The sequence below is a fragment of the Sebastes umbrosus genome, chromosome 11 (assembly GCF_015220745.1).
Source record: "Sebastes umbrosus isolate fSebUmb1 chromosome 11, fSebUmb1.pri, whole genome shotgun sequence".
In the NCBI taxonomy this organism is placed as follows: Eukaryota; Metazoa; Chordata; class Actinopteri; order Perciformes; family Sebastidae; genus Sebastes; species Sebastes umbrosus.
The window spans coordinates 10,604,598-10,630,460 of record NC_051279.1 but is presented as its reverse complement, the minus strand read 5'-3'; the positions used below and the strand labels follow the sequence as shown (position 1 = coordinate 10,630,460).

The following is a 25,863-nucleotide window of genomic DNA, read 5'->3' as shown; positions in this document are numbered from 1 at the left end:
TAGATCACCATGGCAACTTATGCTGAACACCTAACCTGCTAAGAGATCAACTTGTGTGAAAGCACCGCCTACTGACCAATCAAAGCTTGGAGCGCAGATTGTATGATAATCTATTAAATCATAATCCAGACTAAAAACAACACAGTTTAAACTGACAAATGCAGATTTTAATTATGTTTTTATATATTTTTTTTTTTTTACTTGCTCTCAAGTCCATTTCACACCGCCGGAGTCGGGGACGCAGCTGAAAGAAGGCTGAAATAGTCATACACATCAGCAATTTTTTTCTTTTGCCAGCTGTCCTTCCTGCATTTGGCAGCTTCAATTGTGTTACTTTTAGTCTGGATTATGTGTTTAACTTCTTTGTAGTAGTCTAATATTATAGTTTGCTCTGCTGACAGTAGACTTGTCCATGTTTGTGATCGGTCACATGCTGCATACAACGCCCCTTTCATGTGAACACGCTCATAGCCAGATTGAGAAACCCTGGGGTTACTTGCCAAGTTGATTACCACCGTCGTAGGACCGCTTAGCGGGATCGCAGTTGATAGGGTTAGTTAAGCCAGATAATGAGAAGATACCCTGGGTATGTCGCTTCGTAGTACAGGCCTCTGGTTTCTTAATCGTGAAGGTTGCACACTCAGTTTTTACATCCAGTTCTGCGTACAATCAATCATAGCGGAGGTTTGCACAGATAGTATGTATACACACAGGAAGAAGCTGTTGCATCCAGATTTCTCAATTTAACTTTACAAAAAACTGTTACAGGTAGCTTTATACAGACCAGGAGTATAATACCTGGGTTTCACTTAGACGTAGAGGGTCTACTCAGAGCAGAGCAGCATAAAATGACTCCCTTTCATACAACTTTAATCCACAGACCTCCTTCGTCCGTCACACAAAGTTAATTTACATTATTCACAAAAATGTACCCAGTCTTTTATATTTCTCTTTCAGTTAAATAACTAAAGAACAAAGAAAAACAAACACTTCAGCTTATCGTAATAATTACTCAGCTGTACTGTAATGTACAAAGGATGATACTGTCGAGTTTTAAGGTGCATGGGAATCGGTGCCACAAAGATCTTTTTACAAATGTTAACACTGACGCACCTTTGTTGCATGCAGCAACACCTTTCATCCTTTTTTTTTTTGTCTTTTGCATCCTGTTGCTTGGGTCGACATCTTCTGTGGCCCCGCTTCATCTTCGGAGAGAAAAGCATGTTTGCTTTCAGGGGCTTAGAAAAAGGTTGGCACAGGTCACAGGGCTCCCCATGCGAGCGTTGGCAGGGCTGGGGAAAGGTCAGTGGCCTAAGGCGACGAGCACTTCAACACTGGAACTTGTCACAGGACCTCTGTGTGGGAAGCAAAGGGTTAAAGGTCAGCAGCCGTTGAGGATTAATCAAACACTTGCTAACAGACAAAACAGAGTCACCCTCTTTGATAGGAGCAATGACACGGTCTGTAAACCTTTGACCTGGTGTGAATACTAAATGCAAAAGGATGTCGAACATGTTGCAGAAGGCATGAAGCCATTAACATTTACTGTCTTGTTTACACAATATAATGGAAATGGACAGGCCTCTAGTGAAAGTCATTTTATAGTCAAATACAGCCAAGATGTGAAATAAGTCAATTGAATGTAACACTAATTTATTTGACTGACAACACCACACGTGAGGCCAAGAAGGGCCAGACTCTCAACAAGTATGAACATTCAAATAAACCCTGGAAGTGTGTGTCAAAAATAAATTGACAACCTTGAAACTACATTCAATCAGTCTCGCATATCAATAAACCCTCATCATAGTATATTATGTTGAAAAATGTCATAATATAGTATGTTGAAAAAAGTCATGAAAAGGTCATGGTATAGTATGTCGAAAAAAAATCATAACAAACTCAAACTATAGTCTGTCAAGAAAAAAATCAAAGTATGATATGTCGAAAAATGTTTTAAAAAGTCTTGATGATTAATGACACGGTCTGTAAACCTCTGACCTGGTGTCAATACTAAATGCAAAAGGGGATGTCGAACATGTTGCAGAAGGCATGAACCCCATTAACATTTACTGTCTCGTTTACATAACGTAATGGAAATGGAAAGGCATTTGATAGTCAAATACAGCCAACATGTGAAATAAGTTTTGTAATTGACGTAACACTGTATTATTTAACTGACAACACCACATGTGAGGCCAGGGAAAAGGCCATACGCCCAACAAGTATGAACAATTCAAATAAACCCTGGAAGTATGCCTCGAAATAAATTGACGACCGTGAAACTACATTCAAATCGGTCTCGGAAATGAATGAACCCTCATCGTGGCGCTCATCATAAATGTCTCGCCAGGTCAAAGGCGTCTCGAGTATCCAGATTTACAAGAGTGAAAATGAGAAGAGAGAATGTTCACTCTGGTTATGAGTTATAGGAAAGACGGGGTAGTAAGATGAAGGAACATTGAAATGTGATTTCAGGAAAGACGTTACAGAGCTATTGAAGGTAGTTGTCCCCTGTTTGCTACGTAGTATTTATGATTGCTGGCTTGTCTTCAGACTAACAGGTGAAGGTTAAGATCCAGCAAGAAGGAGAGAGTATGGTGCTGCTGACGTTGCCGCTGAGAGGGGGGTTGAGTGAGGAGTGATATGCTGCTTAATTGCTTCGGGGTCCTGTTTCTGACCCATAGCAGTGAAGCACTTGTGGATAGGGTCTCCTCATCACCTCGACTATTCTAGGAATTCCTCACTGAGTGCAGGCCAGAGTCAGTGGTGCTGCTGAATAAAAGCTGTCATCAGTATAAAGCTACCCCGTTTCTCTTCACCCTTCCCTACACTATTTCCTCCATATCTCATCTCCACTCCTATGCGAGTGTAAATGGAGTCTCCGTGCCACACCATGCTCTCCTCGGGGGGTACTCACTCTCACTGGGGAGACGACTTGCACGTTAGATGAAGTACAAGTTCGGGTTCGTTGTCGCTTCGTGCCAAGGACAACAGCACTACTTCTGGTGCCTTGTGCCGCAGTCTTTATCGGGTAATGTGAACTCGGCCAAGTGTAAAATCGGCTCAGTGCAAATAAGAACACAAGCTTCTTGCAAATGAACCACGGCTCTGCCAGCTGCTACTTTTTATTAGGGGCAGGCGAGAAAACAAATGGGATGAGTATTGGCTTTCTTGGCTTAACCAGATCCTTCAACTCAAAATATGGCTGTTTGGATATTAATATTTAGGATACTGTCTGTAATCGGGTCTTTGCGGGAAACATGTTTTTGTGAATTTCCCCCTCTGTAGATCAATAAAGCCTTATCTCGTGTTTTCTCTAACCTTGGACTATAGCCAAAATTGTCCCTTTATAGGCTGTACAAACCTTGAAAAAGGCATTCCTTTATTTCCTTTGACATTACTGACAGCACTTTTTTCACAGATCAGTAAGAAGCTAATGTTCCTCTTGTTCAGGGTGTTTTTGATATGACGTGCCATTTTAAAAATGTCTTGTTAATCAGTGTGCCATATCAACATTAAGGTTAACATTAAGTTTAATTATGTCAACAAAATTTAAATCTCAAACGGATCTGTAATTTTAATTGGCATATAAAAATAAAAAAAAAAGTCATGGTATACTATGCCATAGAAAATGTCATTTTAAAAAGGTTAAAGGATTGTATGCCTTAGAAACGGTCATAAAAGTTATAGTATGTAGTAGTTTTATTTCATAAAAAATGTCAAAAAAGTCATACAAATGTTGTACGCCAAAAACATTGTTGTAAATAAAGTCATACTATAATATGCCATAATAAATGCCATAAAAATGTCATACAAACGGCAAGTCATAGTATAGTATGTCATTAAAAAAAAAATGTCATGGTATACTAAGCCTTAAAAAAGTCATTAAAAATGTCATAGTATAGTACAAAATAAAAATGGAATATAAAAGACAGCATAGTATATCATAGGAAATGTCAGTATGGCATGTCACAAAAATGTCAAAAAAAAAGTCATAGTATAGTATGACAAAAAAAGTCATAAAAGAGGCATAGTATTGTAGGTCATAAATGTCATTGGAAATGTCAAGAAAAATCAAAGTATATAGTACGCCATAAAAAAAGTCATAAAAAACATCCAGTGTTCCAGTGTTTAGGAGAAGAGAGAGGACAGGAGAGGGGGAAAAACGAGGAGGAGAGGGCTCTGTCGTATCTCTTTACAAACTACCGTTATTTAATTTTCCACTAGAGACGCGTCATAAACCAGCTCAATTCAACCATCTGTGAGTAAAGCGTTTAAACAAGAAACTTTGCGCTTATCTAAAAATGTCAGCAAAACGATAAACGAAATGAGGTAGATGTCAACAATGAAGCAAGCCATGCCGATCACAGATTCAGTATTATCATTCGCCGAAGGGAAAACAGTCCTGCAACTTCACTTGAGTGTCGCAAAGTAACGTTGCAGACGGCAAACTAGGGCGAATATTCGAAGCTCGGAGGTGGCTCAAGCTGCAGCGTGCACGAGACCGCCGTAACCGGAGGAGTGCTTTAAACTCTGACTTTTTTGCCTGCTTGTTAACTAGTAGTGGCGTAGCAGACCGTAGTTGATCTGTATGGATAAATAGATAATAGAGAGAGAATTATGACCTGTTTAACTTCCTAACACTAGCTCTAAGCAGCTTATGATACCTGCCTTTATATTTACATTAGCTTACTTTAGGTCTAAAGTCTTTGACATCATGTTTGGTTTGTATTGTGGCCTCTCTTGTGTGTTGTAATTCTGTACCTGCAACATGCTGAGGCTTCATGGGGCCTGCCTTTTTCATGAATGACTCCTCGCTGTCAAAGGTGAGGATGGGCTCAGTGGCCATGCTGGTCTCGGAGTTATCCCGTGCTCCGTTGGTGGTGTTGCCGTGATTCGTGAGATGGATGATATCTCCAAAGTGGGCAGTGTCTCCTTTAGTGGATAGACCGTTTTCGTGTCTCGTAGGCTGGACCCCATTGACCACTTGGACTGAGGGGCTGCTGGAGAGGGGAGATTACAAAGCAGAATATGGTTTTAGTTATGATGGGTCAGAGTGACTCATGCAACAAATGAGTCATTCCACCGCCGTCCAATTACAGAAGTCTTTTAAAATCTACCCCAAGAAGCGTTGTCAAATACAAAGAGTAAACATTTCAATAAACCAAATCTCTCCCAGTATTATAGTTGTTTACTGTGGGCCTGAATCGTGTGGCTCCTTGTGTTTTCCGCTGAAGTTTATAACAATGCAAACGTCCTGCAGACTTTCCACTTTTTTCTGGCACACAAGTTTTATACGGTTCACGGTGGTCTTTCATCAACATGAGCAAAAAGAAACTTTAAAATCCACAAAAAAGGAGCGATAGATTTACCTTTCTTTGACGTTGGTCTGTCCATTTTCTGTCTTGTTATTGGGCAGGTTGACCTCTGGCTTTGGCTGATATTCAGCAGATGCTAGAGGAAACAAAGCGAAACAGACATTTATCCAGTGTAAACAATGCACACCAACATCCAACCCTACCACGCATGATCAACCACAGGGTGACAAACACCATTAATAATCATCCTGTGTCGGATTAACTTTAAAAGGCAGGAAAGGCAGGACAAATTATCCTAGGGCATCCTTCCTGTGTAGCCCAGATCCCCCCTGACTCAGCTTTGCTGAGGACATGACTGTGGTCGAGACAGATTTCCTCACTCCTGACTAGAATAGAGGCATGCCTGCCAGGCCTCCGACCACATCAGTGGTTGGGCTAATGTTTTCCTGCATTGGGGAACTCTGCCACAAACAGACCAGACCGCATTGATCCCCTTCATCTTACTCATCTACTGTGCGTGACGTGGAAGTTTAGACGAGGACGGTGTGCAAGAATTTATATTCAAGCTATATGCTTCTTAATATAGTTGTGTTAAGAACAGAATTTCTCCATTTCAGGTGTATTGAAGTGGGGTTGTATGAGGTATTTATCCATAGTAGGTGTATTACTTACAGTAGATTAAGGTCGGCGTGCCCCCAGCCTCGAGAAACAGACGGGAGCACAGGGGCAAAGCAATGTACTGATGTGGATTGGGACGGCAGAAACACATATTTTAGCCACCTAAAAGAAAGCCTCACCTAAAAAAATGTATATCCGTTGAAATGAACGCTATATTTAGAATATTTTCCGATGGCGAACTGAATTTGAAACTAAAACGTATCTATACTGTTTTTGTCATCTGAGCCTGCTGGCTTTGGGGAGCATAGATAGGTTTAATTTTAAGTTCAGTTCCCTGTCGTAAACAAGAAGGAAAGGACTGTCTGACAGCGAGATAAAGTGGTGAAAATATTATGAAAATAGCGTACACTTAAACGGATATCGATTCTTTTAGGTGGCTAATATACGTTTTTCTGCCGCCCCCCGTACACAACACTGTATTGCTTCGCTCCAGTGTCTGTACTCCAGTCTGTTTCTCCAGGCTGTGGGGCGTGCCAACCGCCAGCTACTGTAGTTATAAACCTGCTATGGATAAGTACCTCATACAACCCCACTTCAAAACACCCAAACTATCCCTTTAAGTAAATGTCTAAAAAACTGCTGCAGGCTTTTGTCATGAGCCCACTCTTCCTCTCTAACTCCCACAACTTGGACAAAAAAGCAAGCACACATGGGTCCTATTGTACACAGAAGAAGAACCCAAACTGCAGCTGTGCAGGATATGAGGCAGAGATATAATCTAATAACCCTTTTATACAAAATGCCCCGATGTGAGGATGACTCACGTGGGAAATGAGCACAATAAAATACCTGGGACTGTTTATTCTACCATATGGAAGAGGTAAAAGAAGCAGTGGGGAGACGGTGCAGTTAAGGGTCATCAAATATCTGCCTTAAGGTGGGATTAGTAAAAGGAGTTCACCTACAATGTCATGAGTCAGACACCGGCTAAAATCTACTTTGTACTTGATGTGAATTTGCTAATTAAAGCATTGAGTTCCCCTTCTAAGTGGATTCTGGCCACAAAGCACCCACTTTGTTTAAATCCCATCACAGATAACACATTAATGGGAGATCAGTTAGACTAAACGATTACTGCAGATTAAAGGCTTGTAGTGGGTAATGATTTTTCCTCCATTACTTGAGGATGTTTTGTTAAAGGCAAGCTGGTTGATGTTGCTGCTTACCTTTGCTGCTCTCTGCCTCTTTGTCATTTGTGAGAGTGGAGGCCTTTGTCTCTTTCTGTGAAGATGGGAGATAATTTCAGTCATTTGTTTTGGAAAGTCACATGTTGGCTTGATGTTTTGGTAAAAAACTGAACAGTTAATGTACCTTGTCGCCTCCATCTGTCTTGCGTGTCCTCTTCATGATCTCGTCCAGACGCTGAGAGAGGAAAGATGCCACACAGGACAAAATGTCAATAACAGAACCTATTTAGTGTTTGTTTGTAGATTGTCTGTGCATTTTGTGTTGGGGGAACACCAAGGGATCAGGGCAGATGTGCTTATAAAGATTTCAGGTTGTTCAAAATTGGGTTAGGTTTAGCGGGCTAGACTGAGCCCACACACCTTGTCAGACTGAAACGGAGGTTTTTCATTTCGCTGTTCCCCGCTGAAAATGGTTTTCCTGTCTCTTAGGCCATTATGGTTAAAGTGAATGTTAAACTGAGGCTCTTATGTCTCCAGGTGGAAGGCTGTGTCAATAATGATGAAGCAGCACTTGTGTATTCAGCTGGAACAAAAGCGTAGGATGGTCGAACAGTGAACAGTGAACAGTATGATAGAGGAAAAGTCTATACGGTGCTAAAAATTCAAATCACTCTGTGTGGCTGATTTGTATGCACAGACGGCAGAAGTTTGATGCAAGATGCGACCTTCGTCTGAGGACACAGCTAGCCTGGGACGGCACGATCATAACTGCAGCTGCCACTCATAAAAATGAAGCATTTTTAAGATCTAAGATTACTCATGGACAGCTCACATACTCCGTGGCATCTAGTTTGGCTGCAGAACTTCTGCTTCGGGACTAAAGATTCTTCTTTGTCTAATAAGTTGCTGTGTTGCCCCTCGGGATACTTAAAGCCACCTGTGCTTGCTCATCACAGTCGTCTCTTTGTTGAGGCGATAACAAGAGTAGGCCGGTCAGTTTTGGTAGAAGTTAGTCAGTAACGGTGTTTTGCACAGTGTGACTAAGCTGTGAGTCTTTGGGGCAGAGGACATGCTGTTCTTGCGGGCTAATTCCAGCATGCAGCCAGGCTGAGCCAGACCTGGCACGCCTCGATAAGAGCCTTTCTCACATGGAGAGAAGATGAAGGAGAGGGGAAGAAAGGCTTAGCTAGCATACAGACGAGTGGGTGGTATACTTGAGTAGATGGCCATGGTCACAGAACACACCCACGTGTGCAAAGTTCTGCATAAATCCACACACAGAAGACTGGCACGGGGAGGCCTCCATTGTTATTAGTGTTTATATATAGCTTCATGCTCGACACACAGTCTAAGCCCTATTAAATCGTGGCATGCAGACAACCAATCCAGGATAAGCCAAAAACATCATTCATCTTGGTTTGAGGGACTCAACTTTCATGCCTGATTTTGTCATGTCAGAAGGCCGACCACAGAGTGAACATACCCCAGAATATGATACCTCCACTGAGGGAGATCTCTCAAGATTAAAATCAGTTTTTTAAGGCAGTTTTTCCACAAAAATCTAGCCAAGGAAAAAGACTGAGGATTTAAATGTCTAATATTATTATTTTAAAAAATGTGCATTTCCGTTTTGAAATGGGTGACTTTAAAACATGTCTGATGGGAGGACAGCTGCATTGCCCTACCCTTTTCCTCTCCAGCCTCTCCTGCTCCTCCTTCTGGAAGTGTTTCTCCCTCTCCAGACGCTGCTTCTCCGCCTCCTCCCGGGCTTTAGCCTCAGCCTCTTCTTTCTGAAACACACACAGGCGAGAATCCAACCACAATTTTAATGCCGGCAGAAGAGGAGGAAAAAAACTCAGCCAAAATAGCATGCCTTTTACTTAAGGGCGTGGTTGCTGACTGCAATTATTGTTTACAACCACAAAAGGGATATTTTCCTCTACCTTTGAGCCAAAAAGATCTATTTTCAACATTTACAGCCTCATGGGAATCATTCAAAGTGAAATACAATACTCGAACCTATATAATAATTATATTGGATCACGTTTAACCACAAATACCACTTCTGTAAAAGACCACAAGGGGGTGGCAGAGCTTGAGCAGTGGATAACCTACCATATAGAGAGAGATAAGACCTTGCCAGAGCTGATCATGTTACAGGTCCACAGGATAAACAAATACTGTAATGAATAGCAACATTTCCTGTTTCATTGAAAATCTGTTTCTACTAATCAAGCATCATTATTATTCTCCTCTGCTTCTCCCTGGCAACATTCACAAACACAGAGAGTCAATATTGTGTAATGGCTATTTGACAAATTGAAAAGTAAAAAGGGGCTCATTCATTGTAGCTGCCGGCTCACCAGTTTAGATTAATATTTGCCTTTTAGGGACAACAACATCCCACTGACGTAGAGAATACTGGACTACGCTTCTGAACCAACCGGTAATCAAAAAGGTCAGTGCGAGGTGAGCAGCGGAGCTGAGACAGTAAACAAGTGACATTGAAAAACACCACAACCTTTGTTTGCCAAAGATAGGAAAGCGTATAGGTTTGTGGTGTGATGGGCAAAGTGCCTGGGAATGAGGTGAGGAGTGCATGCATGTGTGTCTTGACCTTTACTTGAAAGGCAGGAATAACTGTCGCAGTGGTGTTTAATGGTCCTCGTCACTTGCAAATCCCTTTCACCCTTACCTGACTAACCAGACGTATCCACTGCAACCTCACTAGCAACTTCCATTCCAGCTTTCTCTTCATGCTTGGCAATGACAGTCAATATACCTGTTTTTGTAGGCGCAGGTTCTCCTCCTGCTCGGCTACAGCTCTCTCCTGAGCCTCCTTCTCGTCCAGCAGGCGCTGGGCTTCGTCCCTCTTCCGCTGCTCCTCGGCCATGGCGCGGGCCTCCTCCTCCCTGAGTCGGCTCTCCTCTGCCTCCCTCACTATTCGCTCCTCTCTCAGGACCCTAAAGGAGTTGGGGCATAAGGCTGAGGGGTAAGTATTTTCCACAAAAATCACGTGCCAAACACTTTGATTGCGGTAAACAATTTAAAATGTAAATTATCCTGTTTCCTCTTTAGTTTACACCATCTCTGCTGAGTTGACATTGAAGCACAAGCAACGGCAAACCAAACTATTTAAGGAGATGGAAACAATTGGAAGTATGAGTGCCAACAAGAGGCCACATCAATTCCCAAGCTGTAAATAGTGACTGGCTGTGGTTACGATCAGCCAACAGGCTATCAAATTCTTATTGCTTCCACACATCGCGGCCAGTGTTGAGTGAGGTCTCATTAAGACATACGTGTGCTGTGATAGCGCATGGAGCCTTCCTGTTTAGTTCTACTGATGTCTTTTGTTACATGGGGAAATAGCTTTTTTATTCCATAACAATAACTCGTCACTTTTGAAAAAGTTATAATATACTTCAGCATTAGTTCAAATGCCATATGTGTGTGGGTGATATTGCAAATGTGCATTTTAGTAATGGTTCCCTCTAGTCCCCTATATGACCTTGTGTACAATTCTTGAGATGGCTGACTAACGGGTAGTTAAAAGCCCAAACCCATAAGTGGGAACACAGCTTGGGAATTACTGTAATTCAGCATGGACACGGACGTGTTTAAAAATCCGTTTTTCTCATGCACTGTGAAAGAACTTGACAGATCCTTAACTATGCAAGGTCAACACTGTGTCAACCATCTCTGGTTGTGTTTTGAAGCATATTAAAAACCCCTCTGACCTCTCCTTCTCCTCCTGTTCGCGGCGCTCTTGCTCGTCCCTCTCCCTCTGCTCTCGGGCCTGCCGGCGGTTCTCTGCCAGGATGCGAGCTGCCTCCTCTTGGCTGTTGGTGCCCGCCATGGGCTTGGCTGATGGAGAGGGTGTAGGCGATGATGCAGGGCCAGAAGGAGCTGAATGGACAGGTTCAGGCGAGCGGGAGGCTGTGGTGGTTGGAACTGGCGTTCTCGACGCATGGGGTGAGGCAGCGGCTGAGGCTACTACGATGGCAGGAACCACAGGGGAACCTTAAACAGGGAAAACGAGTGTTACAGAAGAGACAATAACACACAGATCTTGTGCTGTGTAACTTAACAAAAATCTTTTAATGCGATTATTTATGCTTCCCTATAAGTAATGATTTTTAAAGTGGTGCCTATCGATCATTATTAATAACGTTCAAACGCAGCATTTTCTCTTCACATGCACTGTGAGATATTGTCCCCAGCAACTGGAAATTGCAAACAGCCGTAGCTTCAGCCTAAGAACTTGGTAATTACATAATAAAGGCTGATTAGTGCAGCCTCTTAGTGCTGTGTGAGAAGACAGACCACTGAGCTGTGTGTGGCTCACTCAGTATGTTCTCTTTGTTTTCATGGCTAATTAGGCCTGATGGTAATCTTTGCCTATTGCTTCCTGAAAGAAATACAGACTGAGGCTTGTTCACTTTTTCCATTAGATTCATTATTCTGGCCAGTAACAGAAAGAAACCAAGCCAGACAGCGAAGAACTCTTTGGGTTTAACAAAAAAAAAAGAAATAAAATACAGCATGACTCAGCCATGGAGGGAAGCTACCCCAAAATCCAGATATACTGGATCATACGGCCGTGCAAATGGGACAGTTGATCACAAACATCTGTCACTTAAAGGGATAGTTTGGGTGTTTTGAAGCGGGGTGTTATGAGATACTTGTCCAATTGTCCAGTCGGCACGCCTCCAACTTGAGAAGCAGAAAGCAGTTACTGCACAGGAGCACAGCAATGTTCTGCTGTGGACGGGGCAAAACATATTTTAGACACCTAAAAGAAAGGCTCACCTTAAAAAAAAAAATCAATGTCATTTTAAGTGTACGCTATATTTAGAATATTTTCATAGCTTTACCTTGCCGACAGGCAGCCCTTTCCGATGGGCAACTGAAGCCATTGTATCCATCTATGTGTCGCCAAAGCCACCAGACTTCATTGAAAAAACTTGTAATTTTACCGCGCAGGGGTGCCGCTGCCTCGATCGGTTAGTTTGTTTGTGCTATTGCGTGACTTTGGTGAATCTGGAACAATTCAGTCACACAATAACACAAACAAACGAACCGATCGAGGCATTGGTAGACCAGCAACTCCAGTGTTCTGTGATGTAAAATTCATGTTTTCTTTTTTCAATGGAGTCTGGTTGCTTTGGCGAGAGCATAGATAACGGCTTCAGTTCCCTGTTGGAAACATAGACTATATAGCTGTCTCACAGTAAAGTAAATGCTCGTAAATATTCTAAATATAGTGTACACTTAAGCTGATATGGATTTCTTTAGGTGGCTGAAATGCGTTTTGCTGCTCCCGCCCACCGCAGTAGAGCTGTTGAAAGCTTCGGCACAAAGCTAATAACTGAATATTGAATTAAGATTTTTTTTGTCAAACTACTATTCCCAAGGTCAAACATGAATTTTCCAGCTAATGCTCTAGAAGAAATATCTAAATCTAATTTAATGTTATCACTGTTGCTAGGGAAAAGGCTGATCATGAAAAAAGTTAGGAACAAATTTAACTTAATTTTTTGTGTTTCACTTCCCTAAGTATCTGAACCATCTGAGAAGGGGCCTTTTTTAACACATGGAACTATCATACAGGAAATAAATTCAGTCAAAACGCAGATTTAGATCCTGAGTATGAACAACAAGTCTTGACTGATGGTCGTTGAGCTTTTCAATCCAGTCCAGTCAAAAATAATCACCATCAAAACTTTTTTTTGTACTCACTCTTCCTCTGTTCGGGGGTGGCGGGCCTGCGAGGCTCCTTCACTCTTTCGAGAGAGATGGGGGAGGAGGTGCGGTGGTCTATCCTGGCGGGGGTCCTGGCTCTTTTGGGCCGAGCTTTAGGAGTCGACGGGCTTCCACGTGTGGATGGAGGCTTGGGGGAGGCAGCAGGGCTGGGGGACGCAGTTCTGCCCTTAGGCGTGGCTGGGGATGACGGCCGTTGTCTTGATAAAGGACTGGGACTGTAAGAAAGGAAAATACAGGGGTCAAATATAAGACTGATGGGAAATTTGTCTTTTAGACCTGGGCTGAAATGTTTGTTTATAACCCAGACACATGTCCTAAAGAAACCTGACTTCAGCAAACAGACAAAGCACTCAAACATTGCTTCATCGCCCTTAAAGTGCATTATCGGTCAGCATCCCAGCTATACACAGGCAACACAACACTTGGAGGGAAAACATCCATTATGCTGAAGAAGATGTTTTTTTCCCTCTAGGCCTCTGGCACCGACGACACTGACAGCTCTGCCGAGCCCTTTGTTGTCTTTTTGTTTAGTCAAAAGAACTTTTTTCTCCTATTCCATCCCTTCTGTCATGGATGTCATTTATTTCAGTGGCCTGGGGATACGGGAGGAAATGACCTCTCGTCCTGGGATCTTTCATGTCTGGGCTCAAACAGTGCATGAAATATTCAGTCATTATGATGCAGACGTAAACACGGTCTCTCTGGCTAACCCAGCTGTTGACCACAAACAAGCTGTGGGTCAAGGGGACATAAGGTTAATCTTGTTTACAATACGGCTTTAATGACCATGTCTGTATAAATATCAAAGCAGCAGATTGTCATACGTCTGATTATTCAAACTGTTGTTATGGTATGTAAAGTAATTTAATATTTTTTTGAAGTGGAGATGGTAGCTTAAAAATGTATACTTTATATGGTACACCTTTCAGCTGGAGCTTTCACAATGTTTCACACTTACCTCACATATATCCACTGTGTAATAAATGTACTTAATTTTGAAATGTCTATATTCATTTAATTGTTTTTATTTATTTATTAAATTATTAATTTGAACTCTTTATATTGAGAACTTAGAGTTGCATTTGATGTATGACTTGTGCTATATAAATACAGTTTGTTTGATTGATTGATTGATTGATTGATGTTCAACCTAGACCTCTTTGATTTAAGACAGCAACTAACGATTATTTTCATGCTGGATTAATTTGAAATTAAGCAATATGTACTGTATATAAAATGTCAGAAATATGAAAAATGCTATTATAATATTACTTTTTTACACTTTGTACTCTAAACGATAAACTGCTGCATTGACAAAAATAATTGATTATGAAACTAAGTGCAAGTTGCAGGACAAATACATATTGAAAATATCAATCTATGCTTCTACTTAGTATTGAATAGGGTGGGAAATTGAGAGCAACATTAAATCAAAGGTGAGGGAGATGACTGCAGCTCATGTCAGGAGGAAGATGGCTAACTAATGGTAATGGATCATAGGCTTTGTTAAATGTGTGAACAGACTATTTATTATCATAATTAGAGGTGTGGTAGATGAAATCAGTAACCAGGTTGGTGGTAAATATGACACGTAAGGAAAAAGATAAAGCAATTTTTGTTTTCCCCAATTTTTTAATTATGAGTAAAATCTAAATTAAACATATTTTAAACTGAACTGAAGGTGAAAATTAAGATAGAAATAAACTGCATGTTTCACCTTGGATCAGGTCTGTGTCTCATGCTGGGTAGAGACTGTCTCTTCTTAAGCACCTTCTCTTTAGAGAGGGCACTTTTCTCCTTCTCGTTCTCCCGTTCCTTGTCTTTCTTTTCTTTCTTGTTTTTATCCATCTGTATGACAAAAAGATGAAAAAAAGGTTAACAAATTTCAATCTTTTCATGTGCCTTTCAAAAATAACATTCAATTATGATAAAAACAGAAAATAATACAAGATACGTTGTTGGTTGTTATACATTAAGTACAGGAAAAGAGGAAGTCTGTCGGGGACCATGTTTTGCTCTTTTGGCAATAGTTCCTCAATAACAACACAACAATCACACTAGGGGTATATGAAAATATCGATACACATGAGTATTGTGATTATGTTTTGTGATTCTGTATTGATTCTCCAAAACACTGCATTGATTTTTAAATAACCTCTAAAAATCTGACGGTCCGGCTGCTACTCACTTATTCCAGAAAACAGCTTACTTATTATAAGATTCTTGAAAGAGTCTTGCACCACAGGGCAAAAGCTAATCTGGCAGACTTACAGGTGTGGAGCTCCGCCTGTGTTGGCGCTGGGTGATGTCGGGTGTGCTGGACGTCACTCTCCAGCGGTCGGAGCAGCGGTGGTGGGGTTGGTGGGCGCACAAGGTGAGGGGACTGGCAGAGGCCGAACGGGGACAGAGAGGAGAGTCTGTGGAGAAAAGTGACGTATAATTTAAAGCTCGCCAACATTCATATTTAAAGCTTTTATTGTGAGACACATATTAAACTAATGTTTTTTCAACTTACGACCATCTTTGCCATTGGTGAGGACACTGGCAGCACTGCGGCTCCTAGCGAGGAAAGACAGCGTTGGCGTCATCAGCCGGTCGACTATACTGCTCTCCCATGGACTCAGTGCAAGGCTACGGGCTGCAAGTAGGAAAAACACATTGATAAATAAAAAAAAATTCTATTCACTTCAAAGATGTGTCTTGAATTGATTAACCTTCAGTTGAACCAGAACTTTGCTGCGAGTATCACCCCCAAACAGATGTCAAACCTGAAGTTAAAAAGTCATAATAAAGTCTAAAATTTGTCACCAAAGGGAAATGAAAAGAAACGGTTATTCAGGTTATGGCTCATGTAGCAATATGTCTACAAGCCATAAAGACCTGATTAGATACACGACACCCCGATAAAGACACCTCAGCGCCACCCAAAGAGCTTATGAGAGAGAGAAAATGAGCTCCGTAAATCTGTCTACTATAACCCTGGGCTGTAGTGGTACCACCCAAGAGATAGAGGGTTATTTGAAATGCTCGTCTAGACAGTGAGTCAGTTATTTATAACCGCAGCCTTGAGCGTACAAGCAGAGAAGAAGAAGAGTCGAGACTCATTGGTATTTATTTGGGGGGATAAACTTCCTTCTCTGGCTTTCAAGGTGTAGGACGAGAAAGATGCTGCAGTGAGTGTTCACAGACTTGGTGTGTAATTTTGTTCGGGTAGAGAGGGGGAGCTACAAGAGGAATAGAGTAGTTACCTATCTATTTTTCCAGCAGCAGAGAGGAACAGTACCTGCTCCGGGGAGCTTTCAGAATACATTATCTCCTGAAAAAATGCTGACTCACTCTCTAACTTTACTTTTATTCCAAGCCCTGAAGTTTCTCCTTCTTTGCAGCAGTACACCGTGACCTGGTTAGCCCTATACAGAAGAGCTGCTCTCACCCAAATCATGAAGATTGAAAGACACAAAAGTGATTGAAAGAATAATTTGTAATTTACAAAATCACATCCACCTCCTCATCATCAAGCAATCAAGACAACATAAAAGACATCCCTTATCCAATATGTTATGAAAATGAGCACAAAAGGATCCATTTGACTGTGCAAACACATGAAATGACCATTACCACACAATGAACCAACCAAAAGGATAGTAAAAAGACAGCAAAACAAAAATATGATCACGGTACATAACCCATATTAAAATATGAGCATGCAGAACAAAAGCCCGTCCCAAATTCTTGAGAGTAAAAAAAAAAAAGTGGTGGAGAAATGGGTCAGCTGTCAACCATCAAGCACAAGAGAGGGACTGACATCAGAAAGGGGAAGAACTGAAATAATAGAGGACAATGATGGACGGGTTCGGAGGTGTTGGCGGTGGCAGGATGATGGACACAGTTAAACGGGTAGGAGGAGGAAGTGGGGGCATTCCAGATGTTGCCTTACTTCTGCCGGGGGAGTTCCAGAGCGTGGCGGAGGACTTGGACAGTCGCTTGTTTATAACAGAGTCCACGTGTTTGGGCAGGTTGACCGTTGACACAGAGCATCTGCCTAAGAAGCCAAGAGAGCGCCACACAGATGTTCACACAGGTCACATGGTTGAGAGGAAGAGGGGGAACTTCTGTGGCGTCATGCGTTACGCTCGAACGATGCCTCTACAAACATGCACCCACTCACTGGAAAGCCAACGGTACAGAACCGTACTTGTAATGAGAGCAACCCCCATTACAGCAAATTACTGTGTGCTGACTGTGAATATAACCACTTCCACTGTTTTACAGTACATACACGCACACAGGACACCATATAGTTTCACTTCAGCTAGACTTTAGGTTTGTAGTCAGGGCACAAAACTTATTGTTTCTGAATGTATCAAAGGCTCAGTTCACCCAAATCACAAAAACAATTATATTCTCACGTATTACAGTATTTAGATAATAAATTATAATTATACATTATAATATAGAACTTTTAACAATAACAAAGACAAATAAAAAAAATTGTCTCTGACATTTTTGCCAAAATATAAAGGTGTTAAATGCGAGGCTGGGAGCATATCTATTGCCTCCATACGGCTCTCGACATGTTAACAGCTGAGCATATATTTACATGGCAAATGCTGCTATATTAATGCTCTGATTAGCGTATAGAGCAGTGGTTGTCAACCAGGGGTCCGGGGACCCCCAAGGGTCCTTGAGGGAGTTCCAGGGGGTCCCCAGAAAAATGGGGGATAGTTTATTTTCACTATAGAAGTGAGTCCAATGTGAGTCATAAGAGTGACTATTCTGCTCACTTCCTCTACGGTTATCTCTTCAACTGTAGTTGACAACAATATAATTCTGGTCTTAATCATATCTAACAACCAAAATCTTTTCAGATGGAGGTCCCTGAAGAGAAATGTTATCAAAATGGGGGTCCGGGACCTAATGTGTATCAATTTAGGGGTCCTTGACACGAAAAAAGGTTGAGAACCACTGGTATAGAGTACCTTTAAATACATCTGAGGTGAATGTCATTTAGTTTTTGGCACTTCGAAAATAACCTTTAAAATGTTCATCAGCATCATTGTGTCCCTGTTACTCTGGATAATCCACACAACACACTATAAACAGTTTCCATTGGCATCATTTCTTTGCTGTCATTTTTAAAGCTCTGAGCACACCAGACTAAATTCCATTCAACTCCATTGAGGTAAGTGAGAAAATAACTTTTTTTTGTGATTTGAGTGAAATGACCCTTCACGGTTCTTCTCAAAATTACACATTAACATTAACAAAGATTTATACCTACTTCACAACAACACCAATTGCAAAAGGCATGTCACCTCACTAAGGAGGAACCTTTAAAGACCACATTTTTAAGCTACCAACACAAGCAATGAACAAGAAAAGACACCACAAAATAACCACGACAACCAAACAAGCGATGGAAAGAGGCTGCTGGTAAACATGAACTCATTTCACGGTTGATGACGTGCACTGGCACTTCAGAAAAGAGCAAAACATTGAATCCTTGAGACCATCCACGTGCATCTATCCCAATTCTATATCCCTTTAATACGCTGCAATCAAATGAACACTCTTTTCCCCAAATGTCATTGGACATGATTCAGAGAACGTTACGGTAAACAATGAGGCAGTATGCTCTTTTGACAGAAGCCAAGATGGGTACGTTGGAGCATTTCCGAAATAACATCCCAAACTCTCAGCTATTCCACTGCAGCCTGTTTAGGCTTGTTTACTTCCATCATCTGACAGGCGACAGGCTGGTGAGGGAGGCAGGAAGGCAGACATTGAGTAGCGTGTCAATAATTCCCCTGGCATATGGCAGAGGCGATTACATGACATAAGATAGAACTCGGGTCTCTTCAGATTTAGAGCTTCAACTCAGTACGGCACACAGAGACAGAAGCATCCATCAAGCTGCACTGTTAAAACATCATTTCTACAGTATTGCATAGCATCTGCAGTCACTGTATTATTAGACAACCTATTCAATTTGCTTCTGGTCGATAGAACCCTGCGTACAGCAACTGATGCAATAAAGCAGTCGAATACATTTTCACTTTGTGCGATCAATACAGTCTGGTCATGATGAGGGGCTAATGACCCTGAAGTAATGTTTAAGAGGCACCAGCGTGCTACCGTAGGACAGAGCTGTGGCCAACACATCAGAGGAAATGGTGTGTTAAGGTGGAGGAGTGTGACTGTTGCAGCAAAGGCACATCAGATTAAAATATAACAAAACCAAACCTCCGGCGCTATCCAAATCTGTTTGGGCAGCATTCCTGACTGTGCACCTGCCAACGCCAGCAGTGAGCATAAAACACTGAATAAGTAACTAAGCCATTTATTTTGCTGTTGGGATTTAAAAAAAATATATTTTGGTATAATTCAGCAATGCACTCATTTAAGGTTGCAATGCTTCAGATCTACCTATACGGTTCAGTTGTAAAACAAAAAGATCAGAACATTAATCAACAAATATTTTGACTATTGATTGATTGTTTAAGACATTTATCAAGCAAAAATGCCAAACAACAAATATTTGCTGGTGTCAGCTTCTCAAATGTGTGAATTTTTTACTTTTCTCAGCTTTATATGATTGTAGATTAAAGATCTGGGGATTTTGGTCTGTGGGTTGGACAGAACAAGCAATTTGAACACATCACCTTAAATGTTAACATTTTCATGTGGACAAATATTTAATTAAAAAAAAAAAAAATACAATATCAATTGCACCTTTAAGCTTTAGGAAATTGACATGAATAATTTTTCACTATTTTCCAACTTTATTTTTACATTTTATAGACTAAATTATTAATTAAAAAAGAAAAAGTTGTATCAATAATTCATTCTTAACAAATCTGTGACAGCACAGCTGACAGACAAGCCTAATTTCCCTTCAAAGAAAAAAGAAACTTCTGCAAGGACATTAGACAGCTGTAGCAGGTCAATCACTGGAAGAGACATTAGTGAAAAACTGAGCTGCATTACAGCAGATTGATGCTAAAATAATTTTCCTTTAATGGATTGAAGGAGGTTCATGGCACTGAAACTCAAGAGCCAACAATGATGAATAAACAGAATCAACAGACAGAATCTATAGCCGGTAAAAGTTGCACCAATTTCAACAGGATATCTTCCATCAACTGCCTCATGTTAGCTTTATGAGCGAGTTATTCTTCAATGATTACAGGTGAGCCCTTTGGTTAATATTTAATAAGGATGTGTATCCGGATTGGATCCGTGTACTCACCTTCTTTCTGGCTGGAGTTTTGGCTTAGCGCGCCAGCCCAGGACCATCTTTGCTGGCGGATTTCTGCCCACGTCTTCTTTGTTGACCTGTGGATGGCTGCCTCGTAGCGTTCCTGGAAAGGAACAGATATCAGTTATTGGATTGTCTAATGCATCAAAGGCAATATGCAGAAGTGGGTGGCGTCCTTCAGATGAAAAGCCTGGATTCAAGCACCCAGCCTGGCTTTAGGTGTCCTTAAACAAAATCCTAAATCTCCCCATCTGCAGCTGACCCTGTTGAGCTCTCAATCCAGTGAAGGAGGACATAAACATTTCACCTCTGGATATGTATAACTGCCACCACTACTATAACACCATCACATATTGAATGGATTATTACAGATAACACATTCAGTGTTCTTATCCAAACGTACTTTATTCTTCTCCAGTTTCTGTTTCTGCCTCTCCTCCAGGGCGGCTCGCCGTTTTTCCGCCTTGATCCGCTGTTGCTCGAGCTTCCTGCGGCGCTCCTCCAGCTGCTGCTCTCTCAGCTGCCGTGCCTTCTCCTCCTTCTCCAGCCACTGGGACTTTTTAGCAGCTAAGATGGAGCAGAAAACATGGTCAAGAGAGTAAAGACTTTACCAAATGAGCGCTGGACAAAGGAGCCCTCTCTTTCTTCCCTGTCTTTTCAGAATACTGTACGTATAGTACACGTTCTCTTTCAAAGGTCTTTATCAGTTTGGATTTAAAAGAGTAGTGTGATATGTTGAAAGCATCTTTTCATAGGTTGGGGGGTTTTCAAGAAACCATACAGTTCGAAGCTTTCAGAAAACATCCAAAACGTCGAGCCTCTCTGATGTTTACTTCACATCTAAAGCCGTCTTTGTATATATAAATATGTTGCCCTTCACCTCAATCCCACTTTGTGTTTGGAAAAATCAATTCAATTACTTGACTTTTCCACAGAATATTGCACAAAGCGGAGTTGGACAGATACAGTACTTCTGAAGTGACACTTTTATACCGCACTAATCGCATCAAGCCTCCACGTCAGCTTCAATAAACCGCACACTTTGATATGGAAATCGTCTTGTTGTCCCTGAGCCATTCAAAGAAGGCGTAAAGAAGCCTTTTGCAGCTGCCTCTCTGTGTACACAACTCACCATATTTCTTCAAACTACAAAGTAAAACCTCCATGAAGAATCAGCCTCTGCAAGGAGGCGAGGTTTAGTTCTCTAAAGCACTTGATGCAACAAAAGCAACTGGTTGTGGATTTTAGATTATGGTGACGGATCATTGCCGAGATGCTGGAGGCTAGAGGGGTTCAAATTTATGGAGGCACACAGTTCGGCTTTCATCTGAGAAGGGAACAAAGAGCCGAGTTATACCGAGGCACCGCTTGGTAGCACCTTGCGGCAAGGAAAATAGCTGCTGCAGTGCGTATATCAGCTCATTGCTGCCCGATGGCCTCGATTTGAGAGAAGCCACATCTTAACCTTCCAGTGATACAAATCTTTAGAGGTGGTGCTGCAAGTAAAGCGCAGTGGAAGCTGCTTCATAATTCACTCGTTGTGCTGTGATGAGAACAGAGGGAGGAGTAAACTGCTTCAAAAGCGCACAAATGCAATGATAAAGGCTTGCTGAGATAGATGGCTGTTGTCAACATCCATAACATTTCCTCCCTCCTCATCTAACTATAAAGCAAGGAATCTCAGTCTGCCTGTCTGTGTGTCCTTCGCATATCTCGAGAATCGCTCATCCGATCTACTTCATACTTGTCGCGTGTATTGCTTGGGACCCAAGGGTGTGCAGGGTCGAATTGGGTGCAATTTGGACCCGCGACACATAAACAAGAGAACAGCGCTCTGTGCAGCAGTGGGGGCGGGGCTTCAGATCTCTACAGATTGAGTCCAGCCTGTTGTCCGCAGCGAGCAGACTGTGGCACATTACCTGCAGTTCACTTTACAACCAAACCCTTCTTCGCTTCTCTGGAGTCAACACGAGCGGACCTCGAACTGGAAGCACAATCGAATCGGAGTGTATTTCACCGATGTGACCGTGAGTAAGCCGCGACCTGGGTGTGTTTTTCCCCCTTGAGTTAAGACTGTATTTCCCCAGTGTCAGACTTGATACTAACTTATAACACTAAATACTTTACCACCAGCAAAATACATCCACAAATTAAAACTATGCTGCTCTACTTTATAACGGCAGTGGTTATGTCAAAGCAAACGACTAATACGCCTATTTAGAAATTACCTACGCTAAATATATTTCACCGGTGTTTCAGACCGCGAGTAACCGAGACTTGGGTTTGTTTTTCAGAAGCGATCTTGCTTTACTTTTCACCCTTTCTCTAACTGGGAATGTTGTTATACGCAGTAGTGGAAGAAGTAACTATTAACTATTAATCGTAAAACCATTAATTCCGTAATTGTAAAACTATTAATACCGTAATAGTACAACTATAGAGTGCTACAGGAATGAGTCCTAAAACCGAAAATGAGTTAGCATTTTAGCACTTCCAGTTCCCTCGTCTTGAAGTCAGTGGGTTTTTAGTTTGATGCCTGAAATAAGGCCCGTGCCTAACACAAGCTTAAGAGATATTAACGATTGTTCTACAATATAAAATATGTCAGTAAATATCCCACTCATGAATTTTGAAGCTTTTATATGTCTTTAAAAAGGAGGTTGCTTACAAGTGGCTAAATGACACTACTAAACGTCACCCCGCCGACACGTCTGCCTTCACAGCCTCGTTGTGTATACTCGCGCTCATGCGACTGTGGTATAGTTCGTTTATAGCCTAACAATAGCTTTTTACTTCGATTACATTCACACTTCAAAAATCATAAAAGTGGTGTTCATTTGTGAAGATTATCTTGCTGAACAAAACGTGTAGGTATCATAAACGTTTGTTTGCTACAGAGCCCATTTTCTGCAAAAAAATCCAAAATCAAATGGAAAAAATCCCATTGGCTTTTTGTCGAGGGAACCCGTGTGTTTCTAACTTACGGGTTGGTCTACAAAAATATGTCATTCCTGTAGCACTATATTAATACCTCACAGTAAAAGTGCACTCAAATTTTTACTTCAAGTGACGAGTGAAAGATAGACATTATCAGCACAATGTACTTACATATACTTAACGTCTGTTCTGTACTAATATGATGAATTTGGCTCATTCAACAGAAGTGTTTGGTAATGGTTTTCCAGACTATAGGTGTTGATTGATGGAAGTAAAATAACTTGGAAATTGGCCGGGGGCTTAAGAGAGTTAGTCTGATTTCAGCTCGTGATTTACACAATTTTCAATTTTGTCAGAGTGCCATTCATCCTCAGTGATGTATGCATCTATACCAGGGCATTAAGTGATTAACAGATGTCCAATTCTAAATATCTTAAGATGACATTGCTTTAAAATGCATTCCTCAACTCTCTCCTGACAGTGATCAGTGCTGACAAGCAGCATCGGGACCTACTAGACCATTAAATAATCATGAGCAGAGTGCTGCTCTAACCGTGGTACATAAAGTATTTATACCATCCCACCAAAGACAGACAAGGCAGAAGAGTAGCTTCTGTGCAGTCGCAGCCAATTCCCTGATGCAAGCCCTTCAAAGCTTCACTTAAACATAACAAGGAACCAGTAAGATACAAGCTAGGATTTTCTAATTGTGCCCCTTTTACTACTAAACTAGTAACACTACTTGGTTGTGTGATTGATAAGCCAAGTCTTCCTGGCCAGGATCTCTTTCAAGCTGATATTGTAAACACAAGCTTTGGCAGGATCTCATCTTATATCTGATTGAGAGTATTAGATCAGGCCCGTACCATCTGGCACGCCCCGGTGATCGCCCAATTAGACTGATCCACGCGTGATCCAAGTGTGTCAAACGCATCTTACTGCTGTCGAGCACACAGTTGGATTAGACAACATGGCATTACTGAATGAGGAGTATGATAGTTTAAGAAATCAGTGTCATGTGAGGATACACAGTTGCAAAGTTGTGAAAATGCATCACCATTCAGCTATGTATCTAAACAAGAAATTTACATATTTTCCCATTTCAGACCATTTTGAAGTTTGTGATTTTGTGTTTCGAAATATAACGTTGCCTAGATGTAAATTTGCTGCCAAGATAAATCTGGCTGCAAGTGTGTCTCTAAAACCTTCAATTTCTTTAGTAAGATGGTAATCATAGTAGGTTTGCGGCATGCGGTTCAAACGTGTTATCTTTAAATACAAAATCCCAAGAGTTCTGTGGTGTCTGCAGCTGGAGCATGTGGATGAACAAAGTTCAAACTCGGGGCACGCTTCAGCTTCTTATATGTGAACTGACATTAAGACCACACAACCAATAACAACAATTGTTTACAGATAAATGATTGGTTAAGTGACCAGTCTATGCCTATATGATTTTTTGTGAAACACACATTGATTATGCTAACAGAGAGAAAAGGTTGGAATTAGTTGACTTTTCTATTATAAAGAAAAAATAAAACAACCATGATTTTACAACAAGGAACACCATGGGGATTAAAAGAATGAAACCACTCTAGAGCTGGGCAATATGACCAAAACTCAATATTATAACTCTTTTTATGTACAGTCTTTACCTTGATAATGATAAAACTGACAAAGTTTTCCTGTGTTCAGTAGGAAGAGAATAATTGAGGCCGTCTTCTTGTCGGTCTTGGATCATGGTGACATTAACTATAGACACGCCTCTGCCTCCACTCTTAAAGTGTTAGATTCAGTTTATCACTCACAACTTGCCATCAGACGTATATCACATCCTTATTAAATTGGTCCTATAGTCATTATTTGAGGTTATTCAGTGACTCTAATGTCTGTATATTCTTGTGTTTTTGGTTTATTGCCCAACTCTGGTTAAATCTACTGAACTTCTTTAAATTGAGACATCCAAACATGACAGAATGATCGAAATGGGTCACCATCACCACCACCACCACCACCACCATCACCACATACTCAAAGGTGAGTGGCTTACCTTGTAACATGCTGAGCTCTTCTGCAGGGGGAAAGGAGTGAGAGAGAAGACAGAGGCAACTGTCAGTCATGCAAAGCAGTGCATAACCAGCGTGTAGCCAGGTGACAAAGTAACAGCCTTGTGTTAAACAGAAAATAAGGACTTGGGGCAAAGAGATGCAATATCAGCTGACAAGAAAAAAGTACAGCCATGTCAATTGTAATGACGCCCAAAGGAAATTTTGCCCCAATTGATCAGACTACATCGATTCAAGTTGGGATAAAATGCAGGACGTCTGTGCTTTGCTGACTCAGTGCTGTGTTGCAAACAGATTTCAAATAACATTAAGTCATAAGAGATATTCATCACACAGCAAAAAGCTGCAAAACTGCCAAAATAATTAACCGTATTAACACATATGGATACAATCTCCTACATTTTTGTCAATGTGAGGAATATCTCTGTTTAATTCAAATTGTATTAACATATATTTTATAGTGCAAAGGTGAGCTAAAGCGCTAATGTGTCAAACAAACATACAAGAGCAAACATTTTGACACATCTTAATTCAGCATGCATGTAGAAAATGAAAGCTCGCTCGTCTTTTGGTAAAATGGTGGCTTGGCTTGTGCTGATTTCAGTCTCGTTGCCTGATCAGACAGGATTGTCAACTAAGCAGTCGACTGGGTGGAGTGGGCAGATTCAAAAGGTCTGGACACAGGAAATCACCTTCGTGCAGAAGCCCCAAAC

General features: G+C 41.3%; 1 protein-coding gene across 5 annotated transcripts in view; it reads right to left on the bottom strand.

Annotated features, from left to right (window-relative positions):
* Positions 1 to 366: 366 nt before the first annotated feature.
* Positions 367 to 25,863, bottom strand: part of map7d1a (MAP7 domain containing 1a) — a 48,668-nt gene continuing 23,171 nt past the window's right edge. Inside the window, exons 4-19 of one of the 5 annotated variants that reach the window (XM_037785632.1) lie at positions 25,135 to 25,155; positions 20,554 to 20,717; positions 20,142 to 20,253; positions 16,830 to 16,934; positions 15,408 to 15,530; positions 15,164 to 15,309; positions 14,610 to 14,740; positions 12,869 to 13,107; positions 10,867 to 11,149; positions 9,909 to 10,089; positions 8,812 to 8,916; positions 7,311 to 7,361; positions 7,166 to 7,220; positions 5,376 to 5,457; positions 4,768 to 5,003; positions 367 to 1,355 (exon numbers count right to left, since the gene is read on the bottom strand). In XM_037785632.1, the coding sequence (XP_037641560.1) occupies positions 1,345 to 1,355; positions 4,768 to 5,003; positions 5,376 to 5,457; positions 7,166 to 7,220; positions 7,311 to 7,361; positions 8,812 to 8,916; positions 9,909 to 10,089; positions 10,867 to 11,149; positions 12,869 to 13,107; positions 14,610 to 14,740; positions 15,164 to 15,309; positions 15,408 to 15,530; positions 16,830 to 16,934; positions 20,142 to 20,253; positions 20,554 to 20,717; positions 25,135 to 25,155 (2,045 nt within the window). In that variant the 3' untranslated portion in view covers positions 367 to 1,344. Of the gene's footprint in view, positions 1,356 to 4,767; positions 5,007 to 5,375; positions 5,458 to 7,165; positions 7,221 to 7,310; positions 7,362 to 8,811; positions 8,917 to 9,908; positions 10,090 to 10,866; positions 11,150 to 12,868; positions 13,108 to 14,609; positions 14,741 to 15,163; positions 15,310 to 15,407; positions 15,531 to 16,829; positions 16,935 to 20,141; positions 20,254 to 20,553; positions 20,718 to 25,134; positions 25,156 to 25,863 lie in introns of all 5 variants that reach the window. The other 4 variants (XM_037785631.1, XM_037785633.1, XM_037785634.1 and 1 more) reach the window with 4 other exon arrangements.